The sequence below is a fragment of the Chiloscyllium plagiosum genome, unplaced genomic scaffold (assembly GCF_037043375.1).
Source record: "Chiloscyllium plagiosum isolate Xiang-an unplaced genomic scaffold, Cpla_swu_hap1 HiC_scaffold_7, whole genome shotgun sequence".
Taxonomy (NCBI): Eukaryota; Metazoa; Chordata; class Chondrichthyes; order Orectolobiformes; family Hemiscylliidae; genus Chiloscyllium; species Chiloscyllium plagiosum.
In genome coordinates this window covers 95,146,529-95,172,980 of record NW_028270145.1, presented here as the reverse complement: position 1 = coordinate 95,172,980, position 26,452 = coordinate 95,146,529, and the positions used below count along the sequence as shown (strand labels likewise).

General features: G+C 40.6%; 1 protein-coding gene across 38 annotated transcripts in view; it reads left to right on the top strand.

Annotated features, from left to right (window-relative positions):
* The window catches only part of neb (nebulin), a 297,385-nt gene that overhangs the window by 167,713 nt on the left and 103,220 nt on the right, over positions 1 to 26,452 (top strand). For all 38 annotated transcript variants that reach the window (XM_087989288.1, XM_087989277.1, XM_087989285.1 and 35 more), the window contains 18 exons: positions 190 to 297; positions 659 to 970; positions 1,579 to 1,683; positions 1,789 to 1,893; positions 4,908 to 5,012; positions 6,115 to 6,222; positions 6,322 to 6,435; positions 8,856 to 9,053; positions 10,003 to 10,107; positions 13,342 to 13,446; positions 15,092 to 15,196; positions 18,662 to 18,769; positions 18,920 to 19,033; positions 19,624 to 19,821; positions 21,194 to 21,298; positions 21,424 to 21,528; positions 22,246 to 22,353; positions 22,439 to 22,546. In XM_087989288.1, the coding sequence (XP_087845414.1) occupies positions 190 to 297; positions 659 to 970; positions 1,579 to 1,683; positions 1,789 to 1,893; positions 4,908 to 5,012; positions 6,115 to 6,222; positions 6,322 to 6,435; positions 8,856 to 9,053; positions 10,003 to 10,107; positions 13,342 to 13,446; positions 15,092 to 15,196; positions 18,662 to 18,769; positions 18,920 to 19,033; positions 19,624 to 19,821; positions 21,194 to 21,298; positions 21,424 to 21,528; positions 22,246 to 22,353; positions 22,439 to 22,546 (2,316 nt within the window). The remainder of the gene's footprint in view (positions 1 to 189; positions 298 to 658; positions 971 to 1,578; positions 1,684 to 1,788; positions 1,894 to 4,907; positions 5,013 to 6,114; positions 6,223 to 6,321; positions 6,436 to 8,855; positions 9,054 to 10,002; positions 10,108 to 13,341; positions 13,447 to 15,091; positions 15,197 to 18,661; positions 18,770 to 18,919; positions 19,034 to 19,623; positions 19,822 to 21,193; positions 21,299 to 21,423; positions 21,529 to 22,245; positions 22,354 to 22,438; positions 22,547 to 26,452) is intronic.

Below are 26,452 nucleotides of genomic sequence, written 5' to 3'. Positions count from 1 at the left end.
CACCGAAAGTAAAACAAAACAAAAAAGGAGTTAAATAATAGAACAAAGGAGATAATGATGTTTTCCATTCTTTCATTGCTCTGATTCATTCCCCTTTTCCAGAAGATATGTTAATTATATATTTACCTGTACCATGATTGATTTGTATCATTCTTTGTCTAATACTTGATTGTGTTTCCCTCTTTTTAGAAATTGTACAAAGATGGTTGGGAGAAGCTGAAAGCAACTGGTTACAAAATGCCAGTTGATGCTGTGTCAATCTGCCATGCCAAAGCATCACAAGACAAACAGAGTGAGGTGGGTCCTGTTCAGAACAATGCCACTAGCAGTTAATTGCCTGACTACAGAGGTATAATAACCATTAAAAAGTGTAAACTGAGACAGTCAACATATTCCACCATGGAATGATAATTTCCGACCAAGGTTAAAATGTTGCTCTGATCATTGACAGACATATTCAATAAAATTGAATTTGTTTGTTAGTGGAATTCCCAGGCTGGGAATCTATATGTTGCTAAGTGACTATTAGTCAAAGATTGGTAAAACCAGCTTTATGAATTAAAACACTTTCCATTCATGCAGGTTGACTTCAATATCTCTTGTTTACTGCTAATCATTCTGTAACTAACTGGTTGTACCTTATTTTTTTGTATTACAGCTTAAGTATAAAGCTGATTATATCAAGCAACGTGGCCATCTTATAGGATGCCATGACCTTCAGGATGACCCCAAAATGGTTTGGTGTATGCATGTGGGCAAGATGCTGAGTGACAAGGAGTACAGGAAGGAATTTGAAAAAACTAAGGCAAATATAAACGTGCCAGTTGACATGTTGGACATCGTGATGTCTAAGATATGTCAAGGACGGGTCAGTGAGATTGACTACAGACATTACCTACATGAATGGACCTGTCTGCCAGACCAGAACGATGTGATCCAAGCAAAGAAGGCTTATGATTTGCAGAGTGATGTGAGTATTAGCTTATTTCCATTTAGTCTTTTACCCTACCAACTTTAATGATTCATCCTGCACACTAGTGTCCTTCTGGTACCTTGTCCATTTGGCCCTCCCCCACAATATCCCAGTCCCAAGCCTCCAATTCGTTGCCATCCATCACTGCCCCCTCTGACCTATCACCTTCTCCCTCACCTATCGGTTTCCCAGCTACCTCCCCCCAACCCCAATACCCTCCAATTTATCTCTCAACCCCAACCCACAAGCCTCATTCCTGATGAAGGGCTTATGCCCAAAATGTCAATACTGCTGCTCCTCGGATGCTGCCTGACCTGTTGTGTTTTTCCAGCACCACAATCTTGACCCTGAACATAGGTAGCCTCTGTTAACCCTGCCCTTTTGCGAAGCGTGTTTTTTTGGGAGTGGTGCAGCAAATATTGACTCAATCTGATATATTAACATCATTTTGTCACCATCAGTTATTATGTGATTCATCTAAAGGACCATACAGAAAACATACTGAATAAAATTAAGGAAGATTCAAAACCAAGGTGTATCTCACTTCATTTTTTTGCCATTTTGAACTTTGCCATTGATTTCATATGCCATTCTTTTCCTTTTAGTTTCTGTACAAGTCAGACCTTGAATGGATACGTGGTTGTGGTTGGATTCCCTTGGATTCAGTTGAACATAAAAAGGTGAAAAATGCACAGGCGATGTTAAATGAAGTGAGTAAAGGTTTTTCCTGTTGGTGGCCCACTGTTCTTTCAGAGATTTTCATTCTACATTGGCATAAAACATTTGATGCATTCTACTTCTTTGTTCATTTTCAGAAAGCATATAAAGAAAATGCTGTTGCTAATTTTGCCAAGTTTACACCAATTACTGACCCGCCAGAGGTGGTACAGGCCAAGATAAATACAAACAACTTGAGTGATGTAAGTGTCCTTCAGTGTTTTATAATGAATACTTAAAACACTTTGAGATTACTGTTTGGAAGAACAGTGCAATGTTGCAATAGCAGTAATATCAACATGTTTTATCGTTTGATACAGGCCTATGTATCCAGTTTGACTGACTATCACCTTTATATTTTAACATAGTTGTACTGAAAGTCAAATTCATGACTAAATACAATAATTTCATGATGAAAATTTTAAAAATTGTGAGTTCTTTGTTCACTGATTTTTTTTAAGTAAATAGCTTAGGCTGATCTTATTCAACCAATGTGGCTAGTTCTTTAGGAGGAAATCAGGATATACTTTTTCACTCTGGAAGCAAATTAATTGTCAAATTCTCTCTGGCTGCAATTGCCAGAAGACTGCAAGGCAACTGATGAGGTTACCATTCTTGTTCAAGAATGATGGTAGTGGTCAACCAGGGACAATAACATCAGTGATAGGGAAACTCTCCATTTGGAGAGACAAGGATTTTGCAAGGATAGTCAGCATTGGTTTGTCAGAAGGAGCGTTTCAGGGGACGTCTCTGGGACACACACACACACACACACACCAAACAACCCCACTGTCCTGTGACTGACCACTTGAACTCCCCCTCCCACTCTCTCAAGAACATGCAAGTCCTGGGCTGCCTCCACCACCAAATCCAAGCCACCCTATGACTGGAGGAAGAACAGCTCATCTTCTATCTTTGGACTCTTTAATCACACGTCATCAACATCGACTTCACTAGTTTCCGAATCTCCCCTCCCCCCACCTCATCCTAGATCCAGCCCTTTAACTGAACACCACTCTGTTGCCTTGTCCTACCTGTCCATCTTCCTTCCTATCAATTCGCCCCAGTCACCCCACCATCTCCACCGACCTATCACAATCACTTCCCACCTGCATCTATCTATTGCCTTCCCAGCTACCTTCCCCCAGACCCACCCCCACCCTCCTATTTATCTCTCAGCAAACCCCACCCACCCCAACATATCTGGATGAAGGGCTTGTACCTGAAACGTCGACTTCCCTGCTCCTCGGATGCTGCCCGACTTGCTGTGCCTTTCCAGCGCCACACTTATCGACTCAGAAGAAGATGATGTCTGACGATTTGATTGCAGTTTGTGCAGATGAGGGTAATGTTGTTTATATAATCTACCTGGACTTCAGTAAAGTTTTTGACACGTGTTGGATGGGAAGCTGATCAAGAAGGTACAAGTCCACAGGTTCCAAGGCAATTGCCAAGTTGACTCCAAAGTTGGCAGTATACATAGGGTACTGGTCTAAAGTGTGTTTGGAAACCTGTGTCTAGTGGCATATCACAGAGTTCAGTGCAGGATCCATTCCCATTTGCAATGAACATTAATGACCTAGACATGAATGTAGGAGGTTTAGCAAGCAAGTTTACTCAGAACACAAAATGTGACAGTGTAGGAAATAGCGAGGAGGAAAGCCTTAAACAGTAGGAGGAAATCAATGGTTGGTCAGATGGGCAGAGCATTGGCTGACAGAGTTCATTCCTGAAAGCTGTAAGTTGTAGGGCAATGGGCCATTCACAGAAAGCTGGGATACGAAAGGGCATCAGCATACACCAGATGGGCCAAATGGTCCCCTTCTATGCTGTATCATTTCTATAGTTCTATGGTTCTGAGGTGTGAAGTGATGCATTTTGGGAAGACTAACAAAGCAAGAAAGTACAGAATGAATGATTGGACCCTGGGGAGTACAGAGGATCAAGGGGACCTTGGTATTTATATCTATAAATCCTTGGAGGCAACATGGCAGATGGATAGGTGATATAAGAAGGCTTATGTGAATCTAGACTATATTAGTTGGGGCACTTATTAGTTGAGACAGTGAATACAGGAGCACCAAGGTTGTGATGAAAATATATAAGTTACTGTATGAAGATGTTGGTTGGGCCACAACTGGAAAACTATGTGGTTCTAGTCACCACACTATTGGAAAAATGTGATTGCATAGGAGAGAGTGCATAGGAGATTCACCAGGATGTTTTCAGGGCTGGAATATTTCACAAATTGCTGTAAAGAGAGACTAGATAGGCTGGGGTTGTTTTCCTTGGAGCAGGGAAGATTGGTGGGTGACTGAAGGTCTGCAAAATTATTGGTAAGGAACAGATGATCTAGAGATGACTTAATATCAGAAGGTGGTGCGTATCGGGAGTTCACAGCATGAAACAGTGGTTGAGGTGGGAAACACCACAATATTTAAGAAGCAATTTGAATACTTGAAGTGCCATAGAGTACAAAGCTGTGAGCCAAGTGCTGGGAAATGGAATGGGTGCTTGATGCCTGGAGCAGACTCAGTGGTCCTTTCTGTGCTATAATACGTTATGACTCTATGATTGTAAGATTATATAATTTTCTCTACATATGCAACAATTAGCTAAGATAAAGATAGAGATTTTAATTTTGTAAGGTTATCAGGAGATATGGTGAAAAGGTGAGAAAACTGACTTTGACGTAACAGTCAGCCATGATTGAATGGAGGAGCAAATTCCATTGACTGAATGGCTTAGTTATAGCCATCGGATACTAGTAAACCTTATTGTCAAATAATATAGTAACAAATTATTGTGGCTCTGGAAATATGAAATAAAAATAAAGGTCTGGAAGTGTCTCAGCAGGCCTGGTAGCATCTGTAATAACGGAAACAGAATTAACATTTTGAGTCAAGTAACGAATTTGATTAGTCAATTTTGGCTTGTAAAGTTTTTGACACTCTCTCAAGCTGAATAGAAGTCTTGAATGTGTTGAGAATCACCTGCAGGTTATTGTTGATATCTATTAACTACGAGAATGGTACCAGTAACAGGTCAGTGAATGAGTGATATTGATTACATCCTGAGCCCCAGTTTAGGTTTTTTGCCATGACAATTTTATCACAGGATGTTAAGTTCCTCACATTTGTCTCAATGTTCATTGAATGCTGAAGCCATTGCTATAATGATTTGATTTTAATAAGATTGCTGATGTTGTTTTTATCAGTTGAAGTACAAAGAGACATTTAACCTGGAAAAGGGCAAGTATATTGGTGCCGCTGACTATCCCCATTTGGCTCATTCAAGGGAAATGGCAAAGCATGTTAGTCAGGTGAGTGTTGATATGTTTTGTTCTGAAAATGTAACTTAATAATTGAAAATCATGTTGTACAATTTTACACATTCAGACTTATTTCAGTTCCAATTGTAGATCAAATTTGAAAGAACAATGTAAAGTTTATGAAAACGCATCATTACAAAACTGTTGATACAATTTTTACAGAATTTATTAAGTTTGTCATAACCATTGCTTCTTGACAATAAATGGCAATACCAATACTTAATCGCTCACAATCTACATCTTGGGGGTTATCATTGACTATGAACTGTTCTGGACTAGCCATATAAATACTGTGGCTACAAGAGCGGGACAAAGGATAAGAATCAAGCAGTGACTAACTCAAATCCTTATCCGTCATAACCTACCTGCTGTCTGCAAAGCACCTTCAGAAATGTAATCGAATGCCTCTACCTGCCTGGATTAGTGTAGCTCCAACAATGCTCTAGAAGCTTGACACCATCCTCGAAAAGCAACCCATTTGATTACAACCATACCTAAACATTCATTCCATCACCACTGGCACACTGTAGCAATAATGTGTACTATCTATACACTGCTCCTTAGGTGCATGTTCTAAACTCACAATCATTATCCAGGGCAGCAGATACATGGGAACAATCACCTGCAAGTTCCCTCTGGACAACTCTGCTTCTTGACTTGGAAATATATAACTGTTCCTTCAGTTTTGCTCCCTCCCTAATGGCTTTTTGAGTCCACCTATGCCAAATAGTTCAAGAAGGAAGCTTCTCAAGGGCAACTAGGAATGGACCAAAATGCTGGCCACATCCTGTGAGTTAATTCATAAGCCAATGCCCTTTCTTTTGACTTGGGCACTATGACATTTTCCCTATAGAAACCACTTAACAACTGACAACAATCAAACTAAATCACCTGCTTGATTATGTCAAAATAACAATTATCAAAAATAATGCAAGCTTAAAGTTGCTGTTTTTAATTTTTTTACACTGTATAATTAATGCTATCGTGTAATGAACCTCATTTATTGGAAGATGCCATGCAGATTGACTCAGTTGTCTGGCTGTACTGTTTTTGACTTTATCTTTTTATATTATAATACATTTATATTCTGCAGAACGTTTATAAAAATGACTGGGATAGCCATAAAGCCTTAGGATACACCTTGCCTCCGGACTATCTGCCGCTGGTTGTTGCTAAGCATGCTGATAACGTAAGCAGCAATGTAAGTAGAGTCTAATTCTCAATTACTTGGTAAATTTTTGTTATTGTGGCATTCATTTATTTGGTATGCTTACTAACAAAAATAAATTTGGTTTCCCAGTTGAAGTACAAGGAACTGTATGAAAAACTCAGGGGACATTATTTGGCTGGAGGAGATATTAAGGACTTCCCTGGTATAATCCATGCCATGGCCATGGATAAATTGAGGAACATGGTATGTACTATTTGAACATTGTAAACCTGTTAGATAAACAGAAGTATTACCATTTAGTAATATTATGTCATCTAGTGTGTCATTATTGCAAAACACAAATGCATACCTTCCTTGCAAGCTTTGCTACTGCAACACTCCTGATGTTTGCCCAGACAGCATAACAGGGGACATGATCTCAAGCCTGGTGAATGGTGTTAGGAAAGGGAGTCAAGACAAGACATAATGGTTTTTCTGGCGATCAGCAATCATTGCCATTCCACTCAAACATTTCCCCAACTTGAAGTTTCCTGCATTTTTTCCGGAACCCTTGAGTCTGACTTTTTCAGAAATGTAGACAATAGCATCCATCTGAAAGTGAAGCAGAGCAGAATATAGGGAATATACAGACACTCTTTTCTTTTTGACACTAGAGTCTCCATGGTAACTTTAGAGGTTTTGTTTAAATATTAGTGAGTGTATAAATGGGTGGGAACAAGCTTTGAGTTAGATGGGTAGTGGGATAAGGTGAGTGAGACTGCTGGCCAAGCCAATTCTGCTTACATCCCATGAATGATTTTTTTTTAAAAATGGTGCTTAAGGTGACAATAGGTAGGGTGGCACATGGGTAATAATGTGGTACGTGGGTTGGAGTGCACATGAATGAAATGGTAGTGAGGTAGGCCATGAAGTGGAAAAGGTAGCAAGTGGATTAAAGTGGTAGATGTGTGTGGTGGCAGATGAGTGCAAACGTGTCTGAAGGCATTAAAACTGAGAGAGCCTTAAGTACCACACACTATGATGATATCATTAGGGCATGGTGGAAGAACAAATTTGGACCTGAAAGGATTAAAATCCAATAACAGGTCCTCCTCATAATTTCTGGAACAATATCTAACTTTATGAATAGTTACTGACATGCAATAGTGTTCTCATTAGTTCTCCTGAACCCCATCTTGCTAAGTTTTGAATTTCAATTACAGTGGTGAAGGGAGCCAACAGGCTGGGAATGGTTGTTTAGAAAGAGCTTTGAGAAATACAAGCACTTTCAAATAGAAAGTTTTCATTGGGCCTTGCCTCCAGCCTTGTATGCATTGTATCAACTGCAGACTTGGAAAGTGGTCTGCTTGCAAGCTTGTGATCCTTCCTTCTTGGTAGGTATTTTGTATAGTTTGGATTGAATACTCAGGAGAAAAATATGACCAAAATATCATCACATTGTGCAGAAATGAATGAAATCCTACATTACAAGTATCCTCCATAACGTTTTTATAGAATCTGCACAATATGAATTGAGCTGAGATCTTCACATATTAACAAGCTAAGTGAGTAGATTGTATAATAGTTGGAAGAGATGCACATCCAAGTAATATCTTGTGTATTTAGAACTTGTCTTTTCACTTAAGGTGGCACAGTGGCTCAGTGGTTAGCACTGCTGCCTCACAGTACCAGGGATCCAGGTTTGATACCAGCCTTGGGTGACTGTTTGTGTAGAGTTTACAAATTCTCCCTCTGTCTGCGTGGGTTTCCTCCAGGTGCTGCAGTTTCCACTCACAGTACAAAGATTTGCAGGTTAGGTGGGTTGGCCATGGTAAATGCCCTATAGTATCCAGGATGTGCAGTCTAGTAAGGTTAGCCATAGTATATGTAGGTTTACAGGGAAAGCATGTGGGGCAGTGTGGGTCTGGGTGGGAGGGTTGATGAAAACTCAATAGGTTGAGTGGCCTTTCTTGCACTGTAGAGATTCTATGACCTACATACGACTTTATTTTAATGACAAAGTGACTGGAATAGGCTAAATGTAGTTCCATTTATAAAGCACAGGCACAATGAGAACAACTTCTGGGCAACAAAATGCACAAACAGTGACTATAGGCTGCATAGTCCTTTCATTGCAACTTTGCTTGATACACTAGCTTTCGGAGCGCTGCTTCTTCATCAGGTAGCTGTGGAACAGGACCATAAGACATAGAATTGTTGGACTATAACTTGGTGTTGTGCAATTTTTAACTTCGTCCACGCCAGTCCAACACCAGCTCCTCCACATCTTGATCTACAAAGACCAAGAAAGCCCCACACACTTTACAGTTGGAGTCATGCAGGTCATCTCAGTACCTCTGGGTAGAGTTGAAACCAAAAAGTCAACTCAGTAACTTTGAGTTAAAGTAGGGGTGATACAGTTAGTATCAGTCCATTCTGGTTAGGATGGGGAAATGCAACCAAGATTCTTGTTGTTGATTCTTATTCAACTGACCCAGCTTGAAGTAGGCACAAGCAGACATTAGAATTTCATTTCAACACACTCTGTGAACCAAGAGTTTGCTCAACATTTTGTAAATTGTCACTTCAGATTCTATTTCAGGAGAGGTGCTTGCGATTATTTTTGATATTTAACCTCAAATTATATTTCCTGTACTTTACATAATTATTGTTTACTTTTTTAGATGGATTATAAGAGGAGTTATGAAGCTACTAAGGCTACAGTTCACATCCCCAATGACATGATTAGCAACATTGTGGCAAAGAGATGCCAACATATTCTCAGCGACCTTGAATACCGCACCTATCTTCATCATTGGACCTGCCTGCCTGACGAGCATGATGTAATTCATGCTAAGAAAGCACAAGAGATCTTAAGCGATGTATGTAACAATTTAATATATTCATGGGTCTTAACCATAAATGGTGTAGCACTAGGGAGAGACGTGATTTATTAGGTACCCATGGACGGACTGTGCTGGAACCTGTAATGTAATGGGAATTAATACATTGACAAGTGATTGAAACACCAATGGAGCAGGAGAGAAATATTAAATGAGAGAGCTTCATTCAGTGTATATTCTAGTGCAAATAAAGAGTTTACAGGATTTACTGAGAATGAAGGAGAGGTACTCTGAGTTAAGGATCAGGTAAAAATGCAGCCAATGCAGCAATCTAACTAGATACAGCAGCCTTCACAGTCCAGTGCAAAGACCCAACGACCAAGAGAAGTCATATAAATGGAATCCATGAAGGGGTAAACATGCAGGGTTTAGTCAATAGGAAAAGCACAGTTCATGAGTATATATCCACTAACTACAAACTACATCCTATAAGGAGATTAGACTGATCAAAGTAATTTTATATTTGGCTTTGACCAATATGGATAATAGAGCTGCAAGAAATAGTTCCATAGTCTCTCAATCATGGTCGAATTTAGTCAGTACTTGTCATGTTGGTGAAGTGAGTGGAGCAACCATGGAAACGGCAAACAAGCTGGTTTTTGCTTGTAGCTGTAGCTTTCATCGGCTCTGCTGTTTAAAGTTGGGCCTTCCTATTAAAATAATGAAACAGTTTAAACAGTTAATCAATATATTTCTTACATAAAATGAAAATGCCCATGAGGTTGCTTTGTTCCTATCATTCATCTCCATGTAACAGAGAATACTTGCTACAGTTTGATCTTGGTGTTTGTAATACGGAAATTTTCAGAGGAATTTAACTTTCTTGGAAGTTCTCTTTGCTGATCTGTGGTTTCTCGAATGACTGATTTCAAAATAGCTGATAGAGAGAGATGTCAACTTTTGCTAACTTTGGTTTTCAATGTTACAGTTTGTGTACAAAGATGACCTGAACTGGCTGAAGGGCATGGGCTGTTATGCCTGGGACACTCCAGAAATTCTACTAGCCAAACATTCCTATGACCTACAGAGTGAAGTAAGATATTCTTAGCTGTGTTCTTTTAAGTTTGATGAAGTAAACCTGTGGAACCTGAAATCAAGTTCAGTTCAGCAAGATATATATCAAAATTAATGAATGCCAAGTTAGTCTGTGCTATCAGTTTGCATGTTATTAAAACACTTCAGATAAAATTTTGCAACATCTTATTGCTGTTAGTTTTTTGCATTGGGTTTTGGGACTTGAAAGAATCCATTAGGCCATACACTAGAACTTACTGACATAACAACTTGTAAAATATGTCAAATATTGCGAAAGAAGGATAGGAACTCAATTTTTTTGTTGTTTTACATTCATCAGGATCGAGATTAGACTGTGGCTCTCATTGTTGATGTAATCGAGCCTATTGACTCTCAAACTGAGCTAACTGATTAACCTTAAATCAGGCAGGTCAACTGTCACTGGTCAGGGCATTGCCATAGGAAATGCAGCACAGACTGACAGTCCCCATAACCCTTTGTCACTGAAAAAGGGTGACCAAACTAATTAGTGCCCCATTCCCATGCTGTATAAATAGATGTTCCCTTTCAAAGTTTAGTTTCTTGCATCCCAGCCCTGATGAATGCAAAATTTAAATCTTTGGTTTTATATCTCTTTTTAGTAACATTTAATTTCTGTACTACTGAGCAATTATTTATAAAAGATCACATTGTTTCACGTGGTAAAACAGTTGGTTGAATCCATACTTTGGTGACTAGTGGGAAGATAGATTAGTGTACAAAAATACAGTCCCATTAAATACAAACTCTACTCAGTGATTTTTCAAATGCTGAGTTTCTAATCTCAACCAAGGCTATCACAAGAAAGTGCTAAGTGGAACCAAAAGGGAAATGTCAGGAAAAATAGCAGCAAGTCTTTGAAGCTTTATGCTACCTTGCTATGGGATAGTGCATGTAGAAGACTGGAAGCAGCCACTGTTCTTTCCAATAAATTACAGTTATATATAGCTTGTAGATTAACATGACAAGAAATGAGCATTAGCAAAGCACAACACAACATTATCATGAAAAATAACTAAAAAGCATTTAAAAAGTTAAATATGATGCAATACTTCAAATTAGTGATATTTGCAGTGTACAGCTAGACCAACGATCCTTAGTTTAACAAAATATGAGTATTGGAAGCTGAATGGAATCTTGTGCTCAGCTTATAGATAGGATAGCCACATAACAAGGTGCTCTGGTGGTATCCCTGAATTCCTATGCCTTCTACCCACTCTCCACTGTAACTAGGCTTGGAGCTACAGACATGCTTGATCTGGAGGCCCTTCAAAGGCCAATTAAGTGCCAGAAAAGGGCACCACCCCACAACAGCTTGAATTGACCAAGGTGTAGGCAGTTCTGTAGCAATGTAGTGTGAATGACAGTAAACTTGGGTAAGTAAACCTGTCAGCTCTGGGGGGGATGGAGGAGGCGGGAGTCCCTTAATCACAGGCATTTAGAGAGCCAACAGGGAGTCCACTGAACACTACCCTTCCTCTCACTTCTGATCACCATTCCCGTCCCATTCCTCAATCCAGAAAGCTCCTAACCACATGTTCTAAACCAAGCACCCCCACCCTCCCACCATCCCAGGCCAATGAGTAATTTACTTATTTTTCAACTCGGTCCTTGAAGTTTAAAGTGATGTACAAAGAAAACAAAAGTCATATAGTCATAGGGATGCACAGCATGGAAACAGACCCCTCAGCTCACCTCTTCTATGCTGATCAGATATCCTAAATTAATCCAGTCCCATTTGCCAGCATTCAGCCTAAATCCCTCTAAACCCTTTCTTTTATGTATCCATCCAGATGCCTTTAAAATGTAATCGTACCAGGCTCTACCACTTCTTCTGGCAGTTCATTTCAACACCCTCTGCATGAAAATGATGTCCATTAGGTCTCTTTTAATTTTTTCCCCTCTCACCTTAAACCTACTCCCTCTAGTTTTGGATTCCCCGATCCGAAAGAACTTGGCTATTTACCCTGTCCGTGCCCCTCATGTTCCAGGGAAAACAGCCCCAGCCTATTCAGCCTCTGCCTATAGCTCAAAACCTCCAACCTGGTATTTTCCTTGTAAATCTTTTCTGAACTCTTTCACATTTCACAACATTCGGTGATTGGTTAGAGTATGGAATGCACTGGAAGTATAGTGGAAGCAGGTTCAATTGAGATATTCAAGAGACTGTGAATGGTTATTGGGATAGAAAAAAGTGTACAAGGGTATGTGGAGAAAGCAAAAGATTGGCACTAAGAAATGAAACTTGTTTGGAGAGCTGGTGCAGATATGATGGGCCATATGGCCTCCTCCTGCACAGAAACTAGGCAATCTACTGTCTGTTGCCTCACCACTGCTTGACTGGCATTAGATTTGGTCCTTTTCTTAAGAAGTCAATGGCATATCACATTCTTTCCAGCTGTCTGACCAGACAAGTTTCTGCCTATTTTCTGAAATAAAATACAACTACTAAAGGACACATTCTTCTTGATATAATCTTTATCTTGCATTCAATGAGAAAACCAACACGTGTATTTCGCGAGAGCAGAATACTGATTCATTGGCAAATCATCTCTGATTGGTAGAGGTGTTGCCATGGAGAATGCATCCATTCATGAGGACTGACAGTTAAATCTAGCAGTTAATTGTTAATTATCATAAATGAGTGCATTCTCCATAGCAATGTCTCTACATATCAGTCTACCTGCCAATTAATCAGCACTTTCCTCTCTTCTGTTTCATTCACTAGTGGGACATGCCAGCATTTATTACCTCCTTGTCCTGTTGTAGTCTATATGCTATAGGTTAATCCACATGCCATTAGATAGAGAATTCCAGAATTATGACCCAGTGACAGTGAAAGAACAGCAATATATTTCCAAGTAAGAACAGTGAGTGGCTAGGAGAGGTACTTGCTGGTTGTAGTCTCCCCATGTATCTGCTGGCTTTGTCCTTCTAGATGGATCTGGTCATGTGTTCAGAAGGTGTTGCATAATGATTGTTGTTGAATTTCTGTAGTGTCTACTGTAGATAGTACACACAACAGTCTAACTGTTGATCTTCACCTTGGATTGGCATTCTTACAAAATTGTACTGACGAATGCAAGATGAAAAGTTTGACAAATATCTTATTTCAGGAATACTCAAGTTCTGAGTCATCAAACAACTGTTTAAGATGATATGTCTTGTTGGCAGGAAAACAACATTTGATAAATTTGTACACGATTTATTGCAGATCAAATACAGAACTGATGGAAAGAAAAATTTTGAGAACTATACTGTGATCACAGATACACCAGTCTATGTGACAGCTGTTCAGAGTGGCCTTCAGTTAAGTGATGTAAGTATTTGTCTGCTTTCACTCCAGTAGCCTTAAATAGCTTGACTTTAGTCTGCAAGTTCATCATTATCTGAGAACTCTTTCCATGTATACACCGGTGTGAGCTCTTCTGTCTTTTAAACTCCTTTATGTAGCAGGGCCTGGAGGTTATGGTTGGTCTTACCTGTAGATTAATGTATTTCATTCGCATTCCTCTCCCTGACATTTTAGCTCTGGTTAAAATAAAGAAGTTTAGATTAAACCTTCATTGACAAAGTCCTCCAATTGAGAAGTGTGGTGCTGGAAAAACACAGCAGGCCAGGCAGCATCTGAGGAGCTTCTGAAGAAGGGCTTATGCCCGAAACGTCGATTCTCCTGCTCCTCGGAAGCTGCCTGGCCTGCTGTGTTTTTCTAGCACCACACTTCTCAACTCTGGTCTCCAGCATCTGCAGTCCTCACTTTCTCCTAGTTGTTCTTAACCTATTGCGAATCCTCTTGCAAGGATGCTTACCTTGAAGAAGCTCTCCTCCTCCCTCATTCCTGAAGAAGGGCTTATGCCTGAAACGTCGATTCTCCTGCAGTCCTCACTTTCTCAAAGTCCTCCAGGTGTTGTGCCCCAACTATATTGGGTTAGAAACTTTCAATCATCATGTTGGTTATTTGGGTGAAAAAGTAGAATGGCGGAGCAGTACTGCTGCACAATCTTTCATGTCAAATTGGCCTCAAGAAAATGTTGGCTGCATAATTGGAAGAGGGTAATTTCCTCATGTCTACTGGCTTCACTGAGAGAAATGTGAAAAACCCAGAACATTTATGCCACAGAAAGAGGTCATTCAGTCTATCATGACTGTGCCAACCAAAAAAGAGTTATGAAGCCTTATCCCACTTTTATGGGGTTGACTATTACATGGATGTTACTTTTGAGGGGCTGAAATTCATACCAGATCATTAGCAGAAGCCCAGTTGATCTCTAAACGAATGAAGAAAAAAAAGTAAAATATGGTAATTCTGAAAACCCGGAGCAGAACTAAACAGCCAGCTGACTGGAAGACCGGGAATGGAGCGGAACAACCGGCAGACTGGAAACCTGGAGTGGGGTGTGACGGCTGGCACACTGACTCATAAACATTGATCTGCCATCTGTGAAGAACTAGAGTCGACTTTTGCATGAGATATATGGAAAATTTCAGGTTATTTGACCAAAAATAGGGAGTTGATTTTTATATGAGATCGACTGTTACTCTAGTCTATACGGTATATGATGAGGATATTTGACTCTACCACCCATTCAGACAAATGCCTTATATATGTAAATTATGCTCATAGCATTTGTCTGAGGACCAACTCCCAATTTTGCATTAACTAAATCGAACTTGCCCTGTACACAATTGGTCCAGAACTATCATGACCTAATCAGCAGATCTTGAAGGAACTGTTGGAGTCTATTCATAAAAAGAGGGTGCAAACATTTTTATGTTTATGTTCTTTGAAGGCAAGAGGAGGAAGGCCTCTATCTGCAGTTTTGCACCTTTGTTTCACCTGATGGATGGCAGTTATTGTCCTTTCTCTGTACTAATTTTTATTGGGAAGATTTCCATGTCTTAGGTCACAATATGTCAAGTTATGTAACCTACAACTAACAGGTGGATTGTTTTTGTTCTTGCAGGTTAGATACAAAGAGAACTATGAGAAAAACAAGGACAAATACACAACTGTTTTAAACACAGTGGATTACAACAGGACCAATGACCTCAAAACTATGTTTAGCAGTGTAAGTTTTACAGCATGGATATTTTGAGGAAGTTGTAAATGGATTTTCTTTACAAGGGGATAAACCGATATATTTCAGAAATACGCATGGAGGTTCAGTGAATAAGTGCACTACATGATGATGCATTTAGCAAAATATTCTTTGGTCAGATGAACATGAGTGAATGGTAACCTGGTATCAGAGCTAGATCAGTTCCGCTGAAACTGCAATCTAAAATTAATTGTCATCTTTAGGCAAGTTGAGGAAGAAAGGAGAAGAAATGGAAAAATCTCTTTACCCTATCCTTAATATGTGAGATGATTGGAATTATGTTATTGCTGTGTTAGTGATACCATTGCAAAAGTCTCTGTTAACAATAACTGCCAAGCATATGAGATGGATATGAAGACATGGCCCAATGAAGACAAGTACGAAGACATGATTGTCCAATGCCCTTGTCTACTCAGACATGTTACTATTGATGATATTTTAAACCTAGTTACTTATCAAAATTGTAAGGTGTTAGTCATCCCATCAGTTCACCTGTAGTCACTAGACATTCCTTTCCAATATGCTCTTTCCAGTTTGTCACTCTTCCCTTCATAAGATGTAATTGGGATAGTTTTTCAGATGGTAGTCAAAAACTTAAACTGTAGGACTGGGATGAGGCAGGTAACTTAAAAAAAATTCTGGTTTCTTTTGCAAAAGTAGTATGAACTATTTCATGTATTTTGAGAAACTTGAGTCAAGGGCCAGAACACTCAGAATTAGACACATCCAAAGTGGCATATGATAAAGAAAAACAAAATATACGAGGATGCAGCAATCAGATGATTCCAAACTTGCGATTTGCAAATTTATAGATTAATGGAGAAAAGGAAATCAGAGGAAGGTGAAAACTCCCACAAGTTGAAGTTCCTGGAGGAGAAACAGTTACTAGCGGTGTACTGCAAGGGTCGGTGTCCAGTTATCAGCGGCTTACCGCAAGGATCGGTGTGGGGTCCACTTCTGTTCGTCATTTTTATATATGACCTGGATGAGGGCTTAGAAGGGTGGGTTAATAAATTTGCGGACAACACTAAGGTCGGTGGAGTTGAGGATAATGACGAAAAACGTAGTAGGTTGTAGAGACACATAGATAGGATGCAGAGCTGGGCTGAGAGGTGGCAAATGGATTTTAATGTGGACAAGTGTGAGGTGATGCACTTTGGCCGGAGTAATCGGAATGCAAAATACTGGGCTAATGGTAGGATTCTTGGGAGTGCAGATGAGCAGAGAGATCTCGATGTCCATGTACACAGATCCCTGAAAGTTGCCACCCAGATTGACAGGGTTGTTAAGAAGGCATACAGTGTTTTGGCCTTTATTAATAGAGGGATTGATTTCCGGAACCAGGAGTTATGCTGCAGCTGTACAAAGCTCTGGTACGGCCACACTTGGAGTATTGTGTACAGTTCTGGTCACCGCATTATAAGAAGGAAGTGGAAGCTTTGGAAAGGGTGCAGAGGAGATTTACTAGGATGTTGCCTGGTATGGAAGGAATGTCTTACGAGGAAAGGCTGAGGGCCTTGAGGCTGTTCTCGTTAGAGAGAAGAAGGTTAAGAGATGATTTAATAGAGACATATAAGATAATCAGAGGGTTAGATAGGGTGGACAGGGAGAGACTTTTTCCAAGTATGGGGATGGCAAACACGAGGGGACACAACTTTAAAGTGAGGGGAGATAGGTATAAGACAGATGTCAGAGGTAGTTTCTTTACTCAGAGAGTAGTAAGGGTATGGAATGCTTTGCCTGCAACAGTAGTAGATTCGCCAAGTTTAAGTGCATTTAAGTCGTCGTTGGACAGGCAAGTGGACGTACATGGAATAGTGTAGATTAGATGGGCTTCAGATTAGTATGTCAGGGCGGCGCAACATCAAGGGCCGAAGGGCCTGTACTGCGCTGTAATGTTCTATGTTCTATGTACTAATTAGAAGGGAAAGGTTTCAATGCAGCGAGGAGTAGGATGGATTAGAAATGTGTAAGGATGACAAATTTTATGCAACAGCTCATTAACTTTGATAAAATAATGCTGTTATGCTCTTGTATTTCATGGCATCATCCAAGACTTTGGTGTATGATTGTGTCTTTTCTTGGATAGTCAAGTGACGTGCTCCCCATCTCTTGTCATTTATTTAATTGACTGTTCATGTTTGCATCTTTGTGGTATCAAACATATCAACATTCTGGAATAATATGCAAGGTTTGTTAAAATACGTATTAACACAGATGGCCTCCTTCTACAAGGACCGCAATTTCCCCCCCGACGTGGTCGACGGTGCCCTCCACCGCATCTCCTCCACTTCCCGCTCCTCCGCCCTTGAGCCCCGCCCCTCCAACCGCCACCAGGACAGAACCCCACTGGTCCTCACCTACCACCCCACCAATCTCCATGTACAGCGCATTATCCGCCATCACTTCCGCCACCTCCAAACAGACCCCAGCACCAAGGATATATTTCCCTCCCCTCCCCTATCAGCTTTCCGTAGAGACCACTCCCTCCGCGACTCCCTTGTCAGATCCACACCCCCCACCGACCCAACCTCCACTCCCGGCACCTTCCCTTGCAACCGCAGGAGGTGCAACACTTGCGCCCACACCTCCCCCCTCACTTCTCTCCAAGGCCCCAAAGGAAACTTCCATATCCGCCACAGATTCACCTGCACCTCCACCCACATCATCTACTGCATCCGCTGCAGCCGGTGTGGCCTCCTCTATATTGGGGAGACAGGCCGCCTACTTGCGGAGCGATTCAGAGAGCACCTCTGGGCCACCCGGACGAACCAACCCAACCACCCTGTAGCACAGCATTTCAACTCCCCCTCCCACTCCACCGAGGATATGCAGGTCATTGGACTCATCCACCGCCAAACCACAACAACGCGACGGTCGGAGGAGGAGCGTCTTATCTTCCGACTGGGAACCCTCCAACCACAGGGGATGAACTTGGACTTCACCAGTTTCTTCATCCCCCCTCCCCCCACCTTGTCTCAGCCGAATCCCTCCAGCCCGGCACCGCCTTCCTGACCTGCAGTCTTCTTCTTGACCTCTCCGCCTCCATCCTACTCCGACCTATCACCCTCACCTTGACCTCTTTCCACCTATCACATTTCCAACGCCCCTCCTCCAAGTCCCTCCTCCCTACCTTTTATCTTCTCCTGCTGAACACTCTCTGCTCATTCCTGAAGAAGGGCCTGTGCCCGAAACGTCGAATCTCCTGTTCCCTGGATGCTGCCTGACCTGCTGTGCTGTTCCAGCAATAAAGTTTCAACTTTGTTCTAGTAACATGCATTCTTGCCAACTTGTTGAATTACTTATCTGTTTATTAATATATATGTTAACTTGAATCACCATTGTTGTTTTACATGCTGTTTCTGACAATGTTGTTTAATGTGAAAACAATGCTTCTTCGACTTCCACATAATCAGCCATGTATTGTTTCTCTAGAATGCTTACAAACTGGCCTGGGATAAGGTGAAAGCAACAAGTTATACAATGCCAGGAGATGCGTTTTCAATAGCTCTGGCCAAGAATCAGAAAGACATTCTTAGTCCAGTAAGTAGAAAATTGTCATCAAATGTAATTAAGGCCAAGTTGCTGAGGGTACATCCCTACCTTCCTGGCAGTGGCAAGAAGAACGATTTTTTGCAATTTGTTTTTTTTTCTCATGCAAGTTTATCAAACTGTGTGCACTCAATCTTTCAGATAAAGTATCGTGAAGAGTATGAGAAGTTCAAGGCTCTCTACACATTGCCACGTTCTGTGGAGGATGACCCACATACCATGCAATGTCTAAAAGCTGGCAAGTTGAACCTTGATGTAAGTAATGCTCAGGTTGGACCATGAATCCCGAGTGAGTAGGCCTAAATAATTTACAACCCTCCCTAATTACCACTGCACTTCCTTCTGTGGCCACTGTAACTCTGTTACGGCCAAAGTATCTTCCATTGTTCCAAGAATTGAGTTGATCGGAGCACGTTTTTAAGAAACAACAGGAAGAATGATTTTGATCTGGGGGTAGGGGTTAAATTCTCCCCAGTGCTCTGTGTTTTTACCAGAATCGTTTGATAATTACAGACAGATCAAGTATCACACAGGGTGCACTATACTCACTCTTCGTGCAAAGTCATAAGTCATAATAAACTGCCTCAATTAATTATTTTGCATTGACTTGTTTAAACTTGTATTTTTTTTCTATTCTTACAATATTAAACATATTCATGCCAAACGTTTGTACATTTTACAAACAACAGTTGTCTACTTTGTATCAGGCCATGACAATAGGAGAATTATTGTTGAGCCTTATTATTTTTTGCTGAATTTTATTTGTTGCTATTTCATTTAATGAGAGTTGACTATTGGGGTGAAAATTCGCTGGGATTAATCCACTTGGCCTGTGCTTTGTGCAGCGTCTGTACAGAAAAAATTACGAAAATAACAAAATGAAGGTGCACATCATGCCTGACATGCTGGAAGTGGTTACTGCCAAAGACACCCAAGCCAAAGTCAGCTATATTGACTATCGCAAGTATCTCCACGAATGGACATGCTTGCCAGATCTGCAGATTAATATACATGCCAAGAAGGTCTGCGAGCAACTGAGTGACGTAAGTGTTAATTTTCGTTTCATATTAATTTAGACCAAATAGGCAGTTGTAGTAGCTGAAAATGTGTTACTGGAAAAGCGCAGCAGGTCAGCTCAGCATCCAAGGAGCAGGAGAATCAACATTTCGGGCATGAGCCCTTCAAATGACCTGCTGCGCTTTTCCAGCAACACATTTTCAGCTCTGATCTCCAGCATCTGCAGTCCTCACTTTCTCCTAGTTGTAGTAGCTGTCCAGTACTGAAGTACAAAGATTCAGTGAAAATGGAATCATGAGAGAATGAAAAACATCTCACTGGAATCTTGGCAAAACATATTGGGAAGCAGATTCAGTGGCAACATTTGAATGGAAAGCATAAATTGGATGTGCACTTTTATAGGTACATAATTGTAGAAAGTTTTGGAGCAATGCCGGGAGAGCAGCGGGATGGCTAGCTCTCCCAAATTGCTATCACAGGCACCAAAAGTCCACCTTCTATGCAATTTCCTGGTTCAATGGATAAAGGCAATGTACCATCAACTACCGATCCATAAAGTCGTGGCACACATCGGTACCAATGACATCTGTAGGGAAAGGGAGGAGGACCTGAAAAGAGAAAATAGGGAGTTAGATTGGAAGCTAGAAGGCAGGATAAGCAGAGTAGTATCGGAATGAATATGACCCTACTGTTGGTACAGTTTACTACATGGGCATGTAGAAAACCACAAAGCACACTCAGTGAAGCTTACTAAATACTGAGAGGTCTGGATAGAGTGGATGAGGAGAAAATGTTTCCACTAGTAAGAGAGACTAGGACCTGAGAGCACAGCCTCAGAGTGAAGGGATGAACCTTCAGAACTGAGATGAGGAGGAGTTTCTTCAGCTAGTGGGTGGTGAGTCTGTGGAACTCATTGCTGTAGAAGGCTGTGGAGACCAAGTCATTGACTATATTTAAGACAGAGATAGCTAGGTTCTTGATGAATAAGGAAATCAAGGTTTAAGTATAGAAGGCAGGAGAATGGGTTGAGAAAAATGACAAACGTGACTGAATGGTGGGCTGAATGAAATAATTCTGCTACTGTCTCTCATGGTATTATGGTCTTATGCTGGAAGCAAGCGATTACATCAGCATCTAAGACTAAGCAATCTTTGGAGGTGCTAAGAAGAAGGCCTAATAAATTTCATGCTCTTTATATAGTGGCCTCTAGCAATACCTACCAATGTGATAATTCGACTGCTTCCTACTTGTTGGAAAGGCTTAAGGTTAGAAATTACAGTTGAAGTTCCCTTCTCTTGTATTTCTACTGCCATTTTCCTATCTTTTGGTCAGATTTGAGTTAGATGACAGATAACAAGCATCATAGTGATAATTATGTTTTTCGTTCTATCTTTTCAGGTTCTGTACAAAGATGATCTCAACTGGCTTAAAGGAATTGGTTGCAATGTCTGGGACACTCCTCAGATACTTCATGCTAAGAAATCCTATGATCTCCAAAGTGCTGTATGTTGGAATAATTTGTCACTGCAATGTGTTATTGGCATTGATTCTCTCTTTCCTTCTTGTTACTTGTCTTTTAACTGCCACCGATCATTTAATTTCTTTTCCACTTTTATTTATCTCCGCAGATTCAATACAAGGCGAAGGCTGAGGCATCAAGGGACCAGTTCACGCCAGTCATGGATACTCCCACTTACCGGCAGTCTGTCACCAACGCTAAACAGTTGAGTGATGTAAGTATTTTTTGAGCCAGTTTATAAAAAGAGACGTCAATAACATAGACTTAGAAATCTACTATCAGCTACAGGTTAAAACAGAATGATAAATTCTAGATAGTGCTGCTTCCATACAAAACAGGTACTGTTTTATTACACTTTAATAATAAGTGTATGGGCAGCACGGTGGCTCAGTGGTTAGCATTGCTGCCTCACAGCATCAGGGACCCAGGTTCAATTCCTGCCTTGGGCAAATGTCTGTGTGGAGTTTACACATTCTCCCCGTGTCTGCGTGGGTTTGCTCTGGTTTCCTCCCACAGTCCAAAGATGTGCAAGTTAGGTGAATTGGCCATGTTAAATTGCCCGTAGTGTTCAGTGTAGAGGAATGGGTCTGGGTGGGTTGCTCTTCAGAGGGTCAGCGTGGACTTGTTGGGCCGAAGGGCCTGTTTCCACACTGTAGGGAATCTAATCTCATCTAATAAAATGTCATCAAAGCTCAACCTGATCTGTCATATGTTTTCTGACTTTTGAATATTTACATATATGTCTATTTACATTGTGTATATTAAAAAATATATACTTTTACAGATACACATTGTACTGACATAAAAGCATTTCAAGAGATATATATATGTACATTGATGTGTAATTCAATTATTTTGCTTTCAATATTTTGATAATATAGTATGTTTGAAAGTGAAATATCCCATTTATTCTCTTCCTTCTGTTTTTCAGTTTGTGTATCACAATGCTTATGTGACAAATATTAGAGGTACAGTTGCTCCAACCACAAAGACTGTGGATCTGGATAGAGCTAGGCATGCCTATAAGTTACAGAGTGAGGTAAGTGTGCGTCTCTGTTAGATTTTTAAAATAAATTGCGAGAAGCCTCTCCAACTAATTGGACTTTGTAACATTCCTTTTGTAGAATCTTTATCGTGATACAGGCCGAAGCCTTCTCCCCACTGGATATACCATTCCAGCAGATATCCCATTCTTAAAGCATGCCAGAAATGTTGACCATAACCGCAGCGATGTAAGTATTACCCTGAACCCCACTTTTGAATCTCTTGAATCAGGTTTCCACACTTGCTGCTGCACTAAATGAACTGTTCGCGAAGTTACAAGTCATGTTCTGTCTAATGATGACAAACATAGATTTCTCTCCAGGTCTTCAGCCTTTGACATGGTTCTCAATGCTATTTTTATCCAATGCTTCTCCACTGCTATCAGGCAGGCAGGACTGAGGTCACATAATTCCATTCTTATTTATGAAACTTCAGTCAATCACTGGATCTCCAGGACCTATCCCTGGCCACCCTACTATTTCTCATCTACATGCTGCCCTCCAGCTACATCATTCAAAGACACAGAATTAATTTTTCCATGTACCGCACTTTGCTCTCTCTCACCACCATTTCTCTCAATTCCTCCACTGTTACTAAATTATTCAACTGTTTATCTCTCATTCAGTACTGGATGAACAGAAATTTTCTCCAATTAAATAATGAAAAGGCTGAAGCCAATGTTTTCAGTCAGTACTCTAGAATTTCATTCCCCAGTCACCATCACCATCCTGGTCTCTAGCAATGGTCTAATATTCAGCCAGTCTACTTTCTTTGTGTTAATTTTGATTTCAAGTCAGGTTTTCACCATGAATGAGATCACTTATTTCCATTTCAGAACATCAGCTGTTAACTCATCAGCTACTCTTTCATGCCTTTGTTTCCTCTAGACCTGACCATTCCAAAACACTCTTGGTTGGTCTCCTATATTCTATCCTTCATAAAGTTTCAAAACTCTGCAGCCTGTAACTTAACACAGCAAGTGCTGCTCCTTTATCCCTGTACTCGCAACATACATTGGCTCCATTAGGATTTAAAAATCCCAATTCTTGCTTTCATGTCTATGACTTTGCCCCTTTCTGTCTCTGGGGTCTCTTCCCAGATATCTGTGCTTCTCCAATACTGACCGTTTGTGCATCTCCAATTTCAATTGCACCTCCACTACTGGTCATGCTTTTCATTACTTGGGCCGCAACTCACCCTTCAGCTCCCTGTCTCTTAAAGACACTCCTTAACTATTTCTGTAACCAAGCGTTTGGCCATTTAACCTAATATTGAAATGACACCCATATCATGAATTGTTGATAATAAGCCAGATAATATTAGGGTCCGAGAACTACTTCTCAGTGATGTACGCCCCCACCAGAGATACAAAGTCAGGTTTCTGAAATGGCCAAACAGAAGACTGTGTGAGACTATATAAATTATAACATAGATAGAAACTTATGAACGAAATCAATAAGCAATTCAAGTATAATTGGAATGTTAAACTGTTTCAAAAAAATAAAAGAGAAAATATAATTTTATTTCAAGGGCAGAATCCTGGTTCACATAATGGATAATGTGACAATAAAACATATCAACTACAGTGTCCAGCAAGTCTTAAAGTGGAATCTATCAACTATAGTATCTATCAATTCTTAAAGTAACATTTACTTTAATTGCCTCAGTTTAATTGTCATTTACATAAATGATTTGGATGCGAGCATAAGAGGTAGTTAGTAAGTTTGCAGATGACACCAAAATTGGAGGTGTGGTGGACAGCAAGAGGGTTACTCAGATTACAACAGGATCTGGACCAGATGGGCCAATGGGCTGACTAGTGGCAGATGGAGTTTAATTCCGATAAATGCGAAGTGCTGTATTTTGGAAAAGCAAATCTTAGCAGGACTTATACACTTAATGGTAAGGTCCTAGGGAGTGTTGCTGAGCAAAGAGACCTTGGAGTGCAGGTTCATAGCTCCTTCAAAGTGGCGTCGCAGGTAGATAGGATAGTGAAGAAGGCGTTTGGTATGCTTTCCTTTATTGGTCAGAGTATTGAGTACAGGAGTTGGGAGGTCATGTTGCGGCTGTACAGGACTTTTGTTAGGCCTCTGTTGGAATATTGCATGCATTTCTGGTCTCCTTCCTATCGGAAAGATGTTGTGAAACTTGAAAGAGTTCATAAAAGATTTACAAGGATGTTGCCAGGGTTGGAGTATCTGAGCTACAAGAAGAAGCTGAACAGGCTGGGACTGTTTTCCCTGCAGCGTTGGAGGCTGAGGGGTGACCTTATAGAAGTTTACAAAATTATGAGGGGCATGGATTGGATAAATAGACAAAGTCTTTTCCCTGGGGTCGGGGAATCCAGAACTAGAGGGCATAGGTTTAGGGTGAGAGGGGAAAGATGTAAAAGAGACCTAAGGGGCAACGTTTTCATGCAGAGGGTGGTATGTGTATGGAACGAGCTGCCAGAGGATGTGGTGGAGGCTGGTACAATTGCAACATTTAAGAGGCATTTGGATGGGTATATGAATAGAAAGGGTTTGGAGAGATATGGGCCGGATGCTGGCAGGTGGGACTAGATTGGGTTGGGATATCTGGTCGTCATGGATGGGTTGGGCCGAAGGGTCTGTTTCCATGCTGTACATCTCTATGACTCTAAGTGAAATGTATCTGTCCCAGTTTGGGAGAAAATCATCTTTGCTGAATCTCAGCAGTTAAACCTTTATCTTAAGATGAGACTCTTAAGTGAGGGAAGTTAATCTGAAAAATACATCGATTTCAACTTGTTTAATGTTCTTTGAAGATGGAAAATAATTCCTCGTGCTTAGGATAGTTTCTTAATTGTAATTAATTTCAGCCCATTTATAATAAAAATTTGGTTTTAATCAGTTACTTCCAACTTAAGAACAACATTTTCTGATTCTATGAAAATTTATATAACTAAAATTTACAAAACAATATCTCAGAGTATTATTGATTCTAGAAATGCTTAGCTTGCGAGGGCTGTGGTGCTTAACTTCCATTAGTTTTAGGATTATGATGTGCTTCTAGATCGTTTAAATTCCAATTGAGTGTGGATTATCAGCACATTTTACCAAATTTACCTACATTGCACTTTGTTACCTGACAATGTGTAAAAAATATGCAAGTGTGCAGTTTTTGGGTGTGGATTTCTTACCATGAAATCTGTAAAAGTCATTGTCTTTAAAAAAGCCCTTTTAAATTATTTTAGCCATTTTTACCTAACATACTTAATTAAGGCTGTTTTTGTTTAAATGGATTCTTGACAGCAAAATGTATTGAGTAGAGCGAAATTAAATATAATATCCTTTATTGTCATGTGTACTCTGGTACCAGTACCTAGGTACAAATCTAGGATACAAAAGATCAATGAAAAGTAGTATCATTACTTAGTGTCTTAAAAAATAAGTTAGAGGTAAGATTGTTATAACATAATTGATGGATTGACATTACAGTCTGGTAAAGTATTTCAGATCGACATTACATTGCAGCAGCACATTGAACACATGGTCTGCCCCCCCCCCCCCCCCCGCCATGCAAAGCCCCAACTCAGTAACTGTCCCGCTCTAGTCCAAGCCTCCAGTCCGTTTCACACTGGCACTCAGCTGCACCAAGGTAAGTTGCGCTGCTCCAAGACTCACTTTTCCTCTCACGAATCTCCACTACTTGTTTCAGCTTGCACAGCTCCAGGGCTCATACCCTTTGTGCTGCACCAGCGCTCGTTTCCCCTCGCTGCTCCGGGATTCATTTCCCCTCACTGCTCTGGGACCCGTTTCCCATCCCTGCTCTGGGATTCGTTTCCCCTCGCTGCTGCGATACCCGTTTCCCATCCCTGCTCCGGAATTCGTTTCCCCTCGCTTCTCCAGGATCCGTTTCCCCTCGCTGCTCCAGGACTTGAGGCAGATAATGCACCTTATTAACTTCCTCAAAGTTCTGTAAATGCAGTTTTTTCCAACTGCTGTGCCATTTGTGTTTAGTTGTCAACATCCCCATTTGCTTTGCTGCATAACTTTTCCACAAAGCATCCTGTTCTCTTTCTGACAATATTCCATCAGCAATCATAAAAGACTAGTTTTTAACTTTTTAGCCTT